The sequence below is a fragment of the Macrotis lagotis genome, chromosome 8 (assembly GCF_037893015.1).
Source record: "Macrotis lagotis isolate mMagLag1 chromosome 8, bilby.v1.9.chrom.fasta, whole genome shotgun sequence".
Classification (NCBI taxonomy): Eukaryota; Metazoa; Chordata; class Mammalia; order Peramelemorphia; family Peramelidae; genus Macrotis; species Macrotis lagotis.
The window spans coordinates 25,479,397-25,493,317 of NC_133665.1; the positions used below are offsets into that span (position 1 = coordinate 25,479,397).

The following is a 13,921-nucleotide window of genomic DNA, read 5'->3' on the forward strand; positions in this document are numbered from 1 at the left end:
ACATCCAGGTCTATGTGACCTTAATATGGACCTAATTTTCCTTTGTAATCTTACCTTTTGAAGAAGAACTCCCAGCCTTCCATTTATTAGAGACTTCCTTTTGTTGTTTGGTACATTTAATATTGAGAAAATCTATGCTAGAGGTTCATTTATTTATTTAAGGCAATGGGGTTAAGTGACTTTCCCAAGGTCACACAGCTAGGTAATTATTAAGTGTCTGAGATCACATTTGAACTCAGGTCCTCCTGACTCCAGGGCTAGTTCTCTATCCACTACCATCTAGCTGTCCCCAGAGATTCTTTTCCTTTTTTTTAAATAGCATGGATTCCTTTGACACTTTGGTGCAGCTTTTGGAACCTTCTCAGAATAAAGTTTTTAAGTGTATAATTTATTTCAAAAACACTATTACAAAAGAAACCAAGTATAATGAAATACAATTATCAAATTTTATTTAAATTCACAGACCCCAGATTAAGAATCCCTAACCTAGATAGGTCTTCTACTAGAAGATCTACTCATTGATTATTTGACAAAGATCTGACATCTTAGAATAGCAACAGCTAAGTTAAAAGGTGTTTGTTGTTGTTGAATCATTTAAATCTTCATGACCCCATTTGGGGGTTTTCTTGGCAGAGGTACTAGAATGGTTTTTCCATTTCCTTTTCCAGCTCATTTTACAAATGAGGAACCAAGGTAAACAGGGCAAAAAGAGTCATAGCCAGATGTGAACTCATGAAGATGAGCCTTCCTGACTTCAAGTCTGTTTTAAGCCTTACTGTCATTCATGTAAAATAGTAATAATAATATCTTCCAGGTTGCTGTTATTGATGATCAAATTATTAACATTGTTGTTATTGTCATTTTGGCGGATCGAGTGAGAGTAAGCGCTCTCTATTATTAATATACGGAGCTTGTTGTTATCGTAGATGATAAGAATGTCTTAGCTTTTCTTCTGCATACAGCACAGATCTTTTTTTGGAATGTAAATTGAATGACTTTCTATTCTACCTCTTCGGGAAACCTTAAACATGAGACTAAATCCTAAACTGTAAATAATTTGGGGTATCATGAGCCTAAGAGTGAGAAAGGAGAGCCTGGTCTTCCCCCTAGTTAGAAGCCAAGTTTCACTAGGACTGAGTATAAATTGACGGGCGGGAGACGCAGTACTCCTGCTCCAGAGGCTCAGAAACAGTTTCCTCATTTGAGATATTGCAAAATAGCAACTGGCTGAGTCTTCAAAGACAGTGGGTCAGTGAGAATAAGAGATACTACCTTCATTCTGGCCTGCAATCTAGGGGAGAAATGATGAAATATCTTAAGGTCAATTTTATTTTGCCAAAAAAAAATATTTTTAGAAAAACTGTTTCCTTGTTAACCTTCTTTCTTGCTAAAAAAAACAAACAGACATCTCAAAAGGAACTGCTTATTGGCTTTCCAAATTTTTTCCCTCCTTTTTTAACTGTTGAGAAAAGCACTGGATGGGTTGGTATGCAGGAAATGAAAGGCAGCTTCCTTCATGGTTCTCTTTGTTCTTCTTATCTCCAGGGCTCCTTGTTTCAATAGCCATGCCACTGCTCTGCCTCTCTCCTACTGAAAGTGATTGCTTATCTCCCAATTCCTGCCTCCTACTTCCACCTACAGTCACTGGAGGCTACCATTCCAATGATCATAGGAAGAGGAAGGAACACTATCAGACAATCCAAAGGGAAGCCTCCCTTTACAGAGGACAGTGAGTTGCCTTAAGCTGCTTCATTCTCCATCTCTTGACTACACAGTTCAGAAGTACTGTCTGTGGTGACCATTTTACCCAAGGAGTAGGAAGCCAAAGGAAAATGACTTGGATAAGGATGGGTCATAGCTATACTGATTAATTAATTCAGAGGTCTTTGACTTCATAGTTACTTTTTTTTCTGGCCAACAGCTAAAACAAAGGAAACCTTTGATTAAATGAATTTTCTATAGGTAAAGAAAAAAAACATTCTAACTAATTAACTTGTCGTAGCACATATATGATTTGCTATGCTAACAATCTAGGCAGTATTAAGGAGCCTATTAAAAAATGGTGTAAACCAGGAAACCTAAAAAGGTACAAAGATCTATATCATGAAGCTCAATCAGAGAATTACATCTATGATCCTCAAGTAATAGGGTAACACTAGAGTTTATTGCTTAGGACCGAAGGGGTGACTTGTTCAGATGTTCCAATTAAGATTTGAGTTAAGAGACTTCTGAGGCAAGGAGCCTAATCACAAGGTGATTAATGTTGTCCAGTTAAACTCGTGGCTTTCAACAGGTAGTGGCAGTTGGGGAGGCAAGAAGAGATATGCCGAAACAAATTCTAAAAGGCGAAGTGAAGATACTTGACAAGTGACTACATACAAAGGTAAAGTATCATTGAGGAATTCAAGAAAACATTGACAAAGGATGGTGGTACCTTCTTTAGCTATAGTAAAGTTAAAGAAAGGAATGGATTTGGGTACACAGGTAAAGAGATCTATTTGCAACATACGGAATGTGACATTACTCATTCACAAATTGCCTCCCTTTCTTTAAGAAAATCAGTCAGGATTTTGGAAATGTGGGCAAAACAGATAGAGAGAGACCTCAAGCAGTAACACCATACAGCGATGCTCAAGGTCAAAATGCAAGTTTACTCGATGGTAATAGGAATTCATTTTGGAACCCTGAGTTTACGTTAGGTAAAGCTAAAAGAGATGTTCCCCAGAAAGACGAATAGAGGAACTATCACCCCTAAGTTTTCATCACTGAATTCAACTTCATATGTTCCGGTATCATGAGTAAGGGAAAACACTCACTTTTGAGAGTTTCTGCGGCATCCAGTCCTCAGTAAATTAAGAGTTGAATAAACCATGGCAATTGTAACTAAAAGCTTCTATGGGTGGGTGAATTTAAACTGAAAATAAACCTAGCACTGAGACTAATCCTAACATTATCCCTAACACTAAACCAAAAGCACATCCTAACTCTAACCCTAACCCTAAATCTGACTCTAAAGATAACCCAAACCTGATACTAACCCTGACCCTAACCTTAAACCTAACCCTAAAACTAACCCTAACAATAACATCAAGCCTCACCCCCACCCCAAACCTAAATAAACCCTAACCAAAAACCTAACGCTAATAGCAACCCTAAGCTTAAGCCCAAATCAAACCCTAACCCAAACCCTAACCCTTTCCCTATCCCTAACCCTAAACCTCACCCTAACCCTAACCCTAAGCCAAACCCTAAACATAAACCTCATCCTAGCCCTATCCTCAAATATAACCCCAACCCTAACCCTAACTAACTGAGACTGAACAGGGAACTTCTAATTCTGGCATCAAAGTTGAGATAACAAGGGTGATTAGACTATACAGCAGCAAGCACCTGTGGTATAGTATATTCTACCTGTGATAGAGTATAAAAGTGGTGAAAGTCTAGAATGGCATTAGGATTCTTTTACATATTATTTACAGCTCTGTGTTCTGTAATAGATTATTATGTCTTCAGGGTGAGTACCACAAACCTAACCCAAACACTAACCCTAACCCTAAGCCTAACTCTAACCCTAACCCTAACCCTAAGCAGACCAAGGACATTCAAACAGACAAGAATCCCAACCCTAACCCTGGGCCTATCCCTAACCCAACCCTAATGTTATCTAGAATACCTAAGTCTCCATAAATCCTATATCTGGTGCAATCTCTAAGATGTAAGAAAACCAAAGGAGAAATATTTTATATGTGTGGATATTCCTGGTGTTATCTGGCTATGAAGGGCTATTTGTTTTCTTCTTGTCTCAAACTGCAACTAAAATCACTGAAAACAATTTTTCGGAGGTATGTCTGATTTTAAGGAGAATCAACTCCATGAAGTCAAGAATCGAACTTCAGTACTTTGACAAGAATGGCGTTTGAATGATAAACTGACTAAGCTGGTGGCTATGGGAATAGACAGCAAGTGATTAATGTAGGAGATTGGATAAAGGTAGAATTAGCAAAACTGAGCAAGAGAAAATAATTCAAAATGAATAGTTTGGTAATTACCACTTAATAATTACACTGTGTGGCCTTGGGCAAGGCACTTAACCCCACTGTCTTATGAAAAAAAGTCAAAAAAAATATACTGGTAAATTAGTCTTAAAGGGATCTTAATTATGGTTAGTAGGTTCAATTTCCCTTCTCATTTTTTTATGCTTTTTTGAAATTCAGTCTTACTAAAACATGGAGCTACTATGATGATAATCCTAAGCACAGAGTGTAGAAAATGGAGTCTGCAGATGTAGAATATTTTCATATTCTTGGAAAGAAACAAAAGAATCGAATCAACCAAAAGGAAATCAATCATTTGAAAAATTTCCAAAGCACAATGGGAATATTAAATAATAAAGATTCCTCATCTTATTTTTCTTCTGCAAGCCCCTTCCCCCAAATATAACAAATTTGCTTAAAGGGAGTTAATAAAAGAGCTTTCTTATCTTTTCATTGGATCCTAGTGAGAATCTGAATTCAGTTATCCATAGAGTTAAACTTAAGTGATTTAATTTCAAGATGAAGTTAAAAATAGCATCGTTTCATTCAGTACTTTTTCATGCAGTGCCTAGATTGTAAACATGAAGACAAATATAACCAGAGTTAATGACAAGGACTTGAGAAGTGAAACATGGAAACAAAAGGGACATATGCCAGATATGGACATGGATCTACTACGCTAGGAATTCTCGCAGAGTGTGACATAGTTGAGCTATGCTTAGCCGAAAACATGCACCATAAGCTGAAACTTGATTCAGTTGAACAAAATTCATCCATTCCACAAATATTTATTGCATACTTGCTACATACAAAGCCCTGGCTGAAGATAAAAAAGCAAGATTAAAGTGGTCCCTCAGGGCTTTTAGAGTTGAATTGTGGAGATATGTCATGCTCACTTTACCTATATCTTAAATGGAATTCAAATCCCCAACAGTGTGGACACTATTTGCTAATACAAATCAAGACCCATCCCCATCCTTCCATAAATCATAAAACCAACATGCTACCATAGCTTTCATCTGAGCTGCCTTTCTGTTGTTTTCCATATTGGCTGTGTGGCTATTCCCATTCCAGTCATACACATCCTTGAAGGCATCTGTCATGTCATTTCCTTGGTACCAATAATCCCTGCTTACATGCTATCATCTTCTTACATCAATCAACCGATCCACAAGCATGTATGAGTCTTTAACAAGTGTCAGACACTGTGCTAAGCACTTAGAATAAAAAGAAAAAAAAACTATAAGATTTTTCTCTGTCTCATAGGAGTTTACTTTTCTTATACAGGAGACAACAGATATGTAATTTGATATATATATATATATATATATATATATATATATATATATATATATATCATACTTAGAAAATAGAAGATAGCCACAGAGAGGACGATACTAGCAGTTACGAGGAGAGGAAAGAATTACTGTGGTACACAATGTTGCAGTTTATTGCCCTTTGATTAATAGTTAATAGTTAACTACAATTAACTACAATTCCAATTGTATTCCATGATTGGCAACTAAGACATCTATATTACTACTGGGAGAATAAAGATGTTAAAAAATAACTTTTGAAAAAATAGGAACATGGAAACCATTATACCATCTCCTCTTCCTGATCAGTATCTGCCCTAATTCACTGTCCACCTGCAGTTCTTTTCCAAGATATTTATGAACTAATTAAATAATCTATTCTTCCACCTACATGTTATCATCTAGATCATATGTCTCATATATTTTAAGTATTACTGCTTACCTTGTCATTTCCCGGTGAACCAATCTCAAAAAAAAAAAAATCCTCCCTTACAACAAAACATTGAAAGCAAATGTATGGAAGCCAAACAAAACAATCCATTGGCCATGGCTGACATTATCTATGACAGTGTGTTTTCATCTAATATGACAATATCTGCTATCCATTCATCAGGACGATATATCCCACATGTCCACTATAACAATACAGATTCCTCCATAACTATTACCTGTCATCTTTGGGCCAAGAGGAAAGAAGAATGTTTCAACATTAGTAATGTTTATTTCATAGATCAGAGTTCTAATCTTATCCAGTGTTGTGTAACTATAGATTATTATGACCATTGTATAATTTTTTCTTGTTTTTACTAATTTGACTTTGTATGAATTCATATATAATTCAACATTTCTTAGAGTGCAATAATATCACATTACATTCAGATGCCATAAATTGTTCAGTCACCTCCTAATTTATAGACAGTCCTTTCTCAAGTTTTTCACTAACAAAACATGTTCTTATACAATTTTTGATGTACTTAACCTTGGCTCATATTTAAGTAGTGATACAGAGGATTTAGTGCTTTTTTTCTACTAAAATTGCTATTTCAAGAATGGTTGGACGAATTCATAGTTCCACCAATAGTGCATTAGTATACCTAATTCCCCGTAGCAACAAGAATGCTTGAAAATTAGTCATTCTTTTAAAAATTTGTTCCACTGCCTCTACCCTAAATCCCTAAGTCTCATAACATTATTTTACTCAGTTTTATAAAGTAATCTTGGTTCAATTCTTTACAATGTTGTTATCATGCAAAGTGCTCTATGAATTCTCCTCAATTCACTCTAGATCAATTTATATGTACAAATCTTCTCAGATTTCTCTCAAACTGTTTCATTTTTTATAACATACTAATATTCTATTGCATGATGAGCTGATGCTAAGTGAGATGAGCAGAAGCAGAAATACACTGTACACCCTAACAGCAACACGGGGGCGACGATTAACCTTGATGGACTCGCACATTCCATCAGTGCAACAATAAGGGACAATTTGGGGCTCTCTGCAATGGAGAATCCCATCTGTATCTAGAGAAACAACTGTGGAGTTTGAACAAAGAACAGGGACTAGCACCTTAAAGTTAGGGAAAAAACCTTGATATCGTATGGTCTGATCTTGCTATCTCTTATACTTTATGATTCTTCTTTAAGGATATATTTCTTTCTCATCACACCCAATTTGGATCAATGTATACCATGGAAACAATGTAAAAGACTGGCAAATTGTCTTCTGTGGGGGGTGGGGGGAGGGAAGTAAGATTAGGGGGAAAATTGTAAAACTCAAAATAAATAAAATACTTTTTAAAATATTCTAATGCGTGCATACATTATACTTTGTACAGCCATTTCTCGATTGATAGGCTTGTTTAAGTTCTTTGTGACAATCTAAGCACATATAAATATGTTTGTGCATAGGGATCTTTTCCCTCTTTCTTTGGTTTCTTTGAGGTATATACAGCATAATCATTTTTTTCTGGAGTATAGTACCAAATTGCTTTGTTTGTTTGTTTGTTTGTTTGTTTAGATTTTTCAAGGCAACAGGGTTAAGTGGTTTGCCCAAGGCCACATGACTGGGTAATTATTAAGTGTCTGAGGTCGGCTTTGAACCCAGGTACTCCTGCCTCCGGAGCCGGTGCTCTATCCACTGCGCCACCTAGCCGCCCCAACCCAATTGCTTTTCAGAATGATTGCACTATTTTATGGCTCCACCATTATTACTTCTTTCCATACTTCTCTCTTCCAAAAATAATCATTTCCCAGTTTTATCAACTTTCTCAATCTGAAGAATGTGAGGTAGTCAGGTTGAATTGTTTTAATTGGAGATTTGGAGCATTTATTCATATGTCGTTTTGACAATCTGCCATTTTTACTTTTGAGAATTTCCTACTTTGAACCTTTGACCATTTATTAAAATCCTTGTTTATAAATTTGTTAATAAATATTCAATAAGCACTAGGTATTGAGCCAGGTCCTTGGCTAAACTGTAGGGATAAAAAAAGAGTCGAAAGACTGTTCCTGCCCTCAAACAGTTCCCGATCTAATGCAGTAGTCTTATGGAGTAGACAAACAGTATGTAACAACAAACAATATGGAATAGGAGATAATTAAGGAAGGAATTCTCTATATATTACTTATACTTTTTGGAAATCAGATCTTTATCAGGGAAATTCGTTGCAAAGATTTTACCAGTTAACTTTCGCTTTGATGACTTCCTCTTCTATTTCCTTCTAAATTTTGCTTTGTTAGGAAATGTTAGAAAAGAAATGTTACTGATTTTTATGTTTTTCTTTGTAAGTTCTACTTTACTCATTCTTTATTGGTTCTGGAAGGTTTGTGTTTATGATGTTTATTTCCTTCCATCTTAAAACTAAATCTGGTATTTCTAAAATGTGTCAGATAATTGCAGAAAAAATGGGTATCATAATTTATTCACGAATTTATTTAATTTCAAGGTTTTTAAATTTAGAAGTGAAGAAACAACAAAAAAGGATAGCATTTTGATGAACAAAATAGAACAGAAATACAGGAGTATATGTGAAATAACAAAACTTTATTATGGACAGCTGTTTTTTTAAAGACAATTCAACCTGGGGGGCAGCTAGATGCCCTGCAGTTAGGAGGACCTGAACTCCAATCTAGCCTCAAACACTGAAGACTTAGATGTGTGATCTTAGGCAAGTCACTTCACCCCATTGCCTTGCCAAAAGAAAAATAGGGTTTTTCCACTGCATGTGTTTGTTTTTAGTTTTATTGATCATGTAGTGTTTATTAACTGGCAAAAACAGTGCTAAGAAAGGCAAAAACAGGGTCCCTGTTCTCTATTTCACTCTACATATTTATTTTATAATTTTTATAAATTTCCTTCTATGAGGCAGGGGATGGGGACAGTTCTTTTTTGGTGCTATGTATCCTTTTGGTAATCTGACGAAGTTTATATTTTCTTCAGAATGGTCGTAAATGCATCTACTAAAATAAGATAGCAAAGAAAACCAGAATATTGAGTCCTATATTCTTATCTAAGTTTATGGACCCCCCCCGCTGAAATCTAACAGGCACTAGGCCTCCAGGTTTTAGTATAAATGTTATGTATTTTTCCAAGGTTTTTTTTTTCAATTACATATAAAATTATGTGCTTTTGGGTGGTTTTTTTGCAATTATATTGCTTTTTTCTTTTGGGTTTTTTTAGACAAGTCAATGGGGTTCAGTGACTAGACCAAGGTCACACAGCTAGTTAATTATCAAGTGTCTGAGGTAAAATTGGAACTCAAGTTGCCCTGACTCCAGGGCTGATGCTCTAATCACTGGGCCACCTACCTACCCTTATATTGTTTTTTGTAATGAATTGTTCAGTCAATATTAAGTATGCTTTTAAGGCTTTTTAAACATTTCCCAATTTAATTTTGATTTTTCTTTACTTCTGAGACACAGATCCATCCTTCTTTTCCAAATAATGAAAACACACACACACACACACACACACACACACACACACACACACACACACACACACACACACACACACACACATACAGACACGCAGACAAAGACATACATAAATGAGTGAAAAAGTTTGTTAAGGGTGGAGGAGGGGTGTAAAGTGTCTTCCATGTTTAGACTTTGAATAGCTAGGATATTGATCAGCTAATTACCGGAAAATAGAAACTCAGGAGTGGAATTCTTCGTCAGGTTAGTGGTGGAGGGGGGTGCACGTGGAGGAATCCTGATTTTTAGATGAGAGCAGGCCATGCAAGTGCAACATTTAGTGATTTATTGGACTCTAGCATATCCTCCTCTTGTTTATCAGGTTTTACAGGGCTTCCAGTGTTGTAAAACCGATCTTGCTCTCTTGTAAGAAATCCCAAAGCCCTCCCAGGATGCAGCACCCTCTCCGTTCCCCAGCAGATTGCCTAGGCTGGGCAGTGAGAACTGTCCCCCCTCGCTTCTCCCTTTCACCCTTAAGGGGAGACCTGGTCTGCCACCAAGCTTGCCACGCTGGGGACGGCTGGGAGCTGCAGTGGAGGAAGACTGCGGGTGCTACGCTTGGCTCCCCGGGCTAAGCCACTTTTCCTCCTCTACCCCAACTAAGGTGTGGAGCCTCGGGCTGCCATCGGCCACCTTTTGGGGCGGGGGTCAGATTCTGGGTAATGAGTGGTCAAGAATTCTGTGTTGCCCCTTTCTCCGCCTTCGGTGGGCCTCCCTGCCCAAGCTTCCAAAGGCTGCTTTTCCCCCTTGGGGGCGGGAAGTGGGGAGGGAGCGAAGGGGAAGAAGAGCTTTTGTGGGAGAGCTTTGGGGCTTGTTTATAATCACTCGGTTCCGAAGCAGGTGGAGGGACGGGGGCTGGGGGCTTCGGGGGGGGGGGGGGCTGCCGCCCGCGGCGGGGTTCCCAGCCAGCGCCTGCCTGCCTCGCGCCCACCCCAGAGTGCTGCATTTTACCTGGGGGTGAAGGTCATGTTCTGCCATTCACAATATTTTTTTCCCACTTAAAAAAAAACTCACCACCTTATTTTTAGTTAACCAGCATTTATTGTGTCTTCCTCTGCCACCGAGGAAGAAAAAGGAACCAAACGTCTGCGCCAGGGCCACGTCCAAGGACATTTGCCATGATGATAATAAAAGGATCCTGCTGAGGCGCAGTGGCTGGAGGGCTGCACTTGGGGGTCGGAAGGCACTCCGGTTCAGGTGCGGACGAAGGGAGGCTTCTCCCGGCCTCGGTTGTTCTCCGTCCCTAAGGTGGGAACGAGGACGGCCGTCTCCGGGCTGGCGCGGCGGCAGAGGGTGAGCGCAAGTCGGGCCTTCCGGGGCTCCGAGAAAAGCTACTTCCTAGCGGCCCTGGCCTGCGGAGGCAGCAACTCACCAATGGTGCGCCGGCTGACGGCGGCTCTTCATTCCCGAACCAACCAGGGCTAAGGACACAGCGCGCGCGCTCGCCGGCCGCGAGCGGCCACGCCCCCCGAGGGCCGCTGGAGCCGTGGGCGCGCGCGCGGGCTCCTTCTCGGCCGCGGCGCCGGGGCCCTTCCGGCCTCTCTCCGGCCGGGGCTTGCAGCCGGAGGCCTGGGGGTCGGGGTGGGGGAGACCCCAGAAATGAGGAGCAGGAGCAACTCGGCACTCCGTCTGGACGGCTACGCCCGGCTGGTCCAACGGACCATTCTGTGTTATCAGGTGGGTGCCCACGCCCGCGGGGGCTCAGCCGGCTCCGCTCTCGGGCTCGGAGAAGGGGCCGGGGCGCGGGCAGGGACCCGGCGCCCGGGAGAGCCCCTCAGGGCCTGGGGGGGAAGCTTGGGCGGGCCCCAGCCCTCCCGGAAGTGGGTGCGCGGCCCCGGGGCCGGGGGCCTGTTTGGAGACGGGCAGCTTGGCCTGAGCGGCTCCTGGGGGGCCGCCGTGGGGGTGAGCCGGGGCAGCCCCATAGGTAAGGGTTCTGCCTGCCCCTCCCCTTCCCTGCTCTTCTTCTTCTCCTTCCTCCTCTCCCTCCCTCTCGCCCTCACTCTTTCTTTCCCTTCCTCCTCCCCAACCTCTCCCTCCCCCTTTCTCATGCCCTTTTTTAAAGGTTTTTTTGCAAGGCAAACGGGGTTAAATGGCTTGCCCAGAGCCACACAGCTGTCTAATGCCCTTTCTTCTCACTTTGCCTGCCTTCTTCTGGGTTTCTCTATTCCTTTCTTCTCCCCTTTTTTCTCTCCCCTCTTCTCTCTTTCCCCAAAACCTCCCTTCCCTCTCCTTTGTGTCTACATTATACACACACACACACATATATTTATTAACTTTATACTCTATATGTCTATATAGACACACATACACACATCCCCCATTACCCCATCACCTCCTTGGAAGCAAATATCGTTTCATTCTTTGTACTTGTATTCCCAGCTCCTACACAATAAGTAGGTAGTCCACAATTCTTTTGGACTGGTGGGTACTTGTTGATTGATCAATAAGCTTGTGATCATAGGAGTCACCCCAGAGGTACTAAAACACACACACTGATTAGTTCATTACTACTTGCCAGGCAACTATGCTAAGCGCTAAGGGTACACTGAAAGAGCAAACTAGTTGCCAGCCAACATTTCTAAAAGGAATAATATAGGACACAGTACGAAAATCCCTTGAGTATATAAGTAGTTCTATACTATTTCCATTTAAATGTTACTTTTCCAAGGGAAAACACAATACTCTAGAACCGTGTGCCTCTTTTCATCATAGTTGTTATTGTGGGGGTCCCCAAGGAAAGGAAAGGACTCAACAGGATGAGTCACTAGTATGAACTACAAGCCAAAACTTCTAAGGCAACTTTTAGCCCACATTCATCAGATTTTCCAGGATTAGGGATGTGATGGTCCCCACTTTTCTTGGCTCTACATCAGAACTGGGAGCGGTAACTTGAAGTCTAAAGATGATAGATACTTTGGCTTAACTAAAGGAAAATATCTCAATCGTTTACAAGATAATTGGTATATTGTAGTCTTCTTGCTTTATACAAAAGCCACTGGCTTCTAGTAGCATCTTGTTTATAGACCTTATTTGTCTTACAGGCAACTATTGTACTTTGTCTGTATATAAGATGCCCTGATGTCCCACATTTGAGAATAAACTGAATTGCAGTTTAATAAAGTATTACTCTGTTCCTCCCTTTTTCTAGAGTCCAGTACCAGGACTACTTTCGGCCAGCCATGAACAAAAATATGCTTGGGGTTAGAGACAACATCTGCCGCATCCTGGCGGTGTGGGGCCTGGGAATGGCATATCGGAAGAATGCAGATCGAGATGAAGATAAGGCAAAGGCACATGAATTAGAACAGGTAATGATTGGCGGTAGTTAGATTACTGTGAGTCTAGAATTTAGATTTGGGATAAAAATTTATGTTAGCTCCATCATTGATTTTTACTCTGAAAATCTTCAACGAATTCATCATTCTACTCTGACCATTTTTCTCTGTTCTCTACTGTACTTCTCCTTTGACCAGTGCTTAGGGAGTTCAATCCTTCTTGTTTTATTCTTTTGGAGATTCTCTTTCCCAGTGTATATAAAACTTCAAATAGAATGTGCAAAACAATCTTCTAGATATCTTCCTAATAAAGACTTTTCTTAAATGCCAGAACTTACTTTTAGACAAGCTTTGCAAAGAATTATGGGAAAAATAAACTCCTGAGAATCAGAGGAAACGTAAGAGTAATTTTAAGTAACCTTGAACGGATCCCAGAAGTCATCTGCTACAATTTGTATCTGACCTGGGATCCCCTCCCTAATATCCAGTGGTCTTCCATTCCATTTGAAGGCTTCCATTGATAGGGAGAGAGCCCATGGCCTCCTGGGAGAATTCTGTGTTCTTATGGAAAGTTCTAATTCTCTTAGGTAATCAAAATATCTTTTTCCATTATCTACTTGCCTTTCTACTTGCTACTAGCTCCATATTTTCCATCTCTCATATTTCCAAACCTCTGAATACTACTGGAGTAAATCACACAATCATAACAACAAGGTCCACAAACAAATACATATTATCTAATTTCAGATGGGCCCTCACTGCATTTATTTTTCTCTGATCAAATACGCATTCCTTTTATTTATAGTTCTCAACTTTTTTTTCTCAGTTCTTTCTACCACCTCCCATGTCCCCATCACCTCCTATTTCACAGAGGAAGTTCTAATTCTTTTCTTATTTCACAACTCAGAAACAGTTTTCATCTTCATTTGACCACCCCTTCTTTGCTACTACCACTTAAAAAAGAGGTAAAACTTGTCAAGATCACTTCCTCTACTTCTATCCTTGTTTCTACCCCTTTTTGTGTTTTTCCTGTAGCTTGCCCTATCATGCATTCAAACCCTGTTGAGCACCTCTTCCTCCTCCTCCTGAACACTCACTTCTTTGACATTCTTCTGATTTTTCCCCCTTACTATCTATTTAATGGGATTATCATCAATTGCCTGAAATTTTATTCTTCTAAGACTGCCCAGGTCAGTCTCTTCTTGTGAAATAGTCTCCCTTGATGTTCTCTTCATCTCACATAGGTTTTGGTATTATCTATATGAAGGTAAATTTCAGTTGTCCTTCCCAAGTCACATTTTCTTTTCTCAGCTACAGT

At 40.0% G+C, this 13,921-nt stretch overlaps 1 protein-coding gene and 1 long non-coding RNA gene across 3 annotated transcripts in view; both read left to right on the top strand.

Annotated features, from left to right (window-relative positions):
• The first annotated feature begins 457 nt into the window (after positions 1-457).
• On the top strand, positions 458-4,490 carry LOC141495337 (uncharacterized). The gene is made up of 3 exons (XR_012470740.1): positions 458-1,729; positions 2,294-2,383; positions 4,215-4,490. It is a non-coding gene; the product is annotated as an uncharacterized LOC141495337 (long non-coding RNA).
• A 6,303-nt stretch (positions 4,491-10,793) lies between these two features.
• Positions 10,794-13,921, top strand: part of LOC141495339 (phosphorylase b kinase regulatory subunit alpha, liver isoform-like) — a 28,739-nt gene continuing 25,611 nt past the window's right edge. The window contains exons 1-2 of one of the 2 annotated variants that reach the window (XM_074196538.1): positions 10,794-11,005; positions 12,477-12,636. In XM_074196538.1, the coding sequence (XP_074052639.1) occupies positions 12,508-12,636 (129 nt within the window). In that variant the 5' untranslated portion in view covers positions 10,794-11,005; positions 12,477-12,507. The remainder of the gene's footprint in view (positions 11,006-12,476; positions 12,637-13,921) is intronic. The other variant, XM_074196539.1, reaches the window with a different exon arrangement.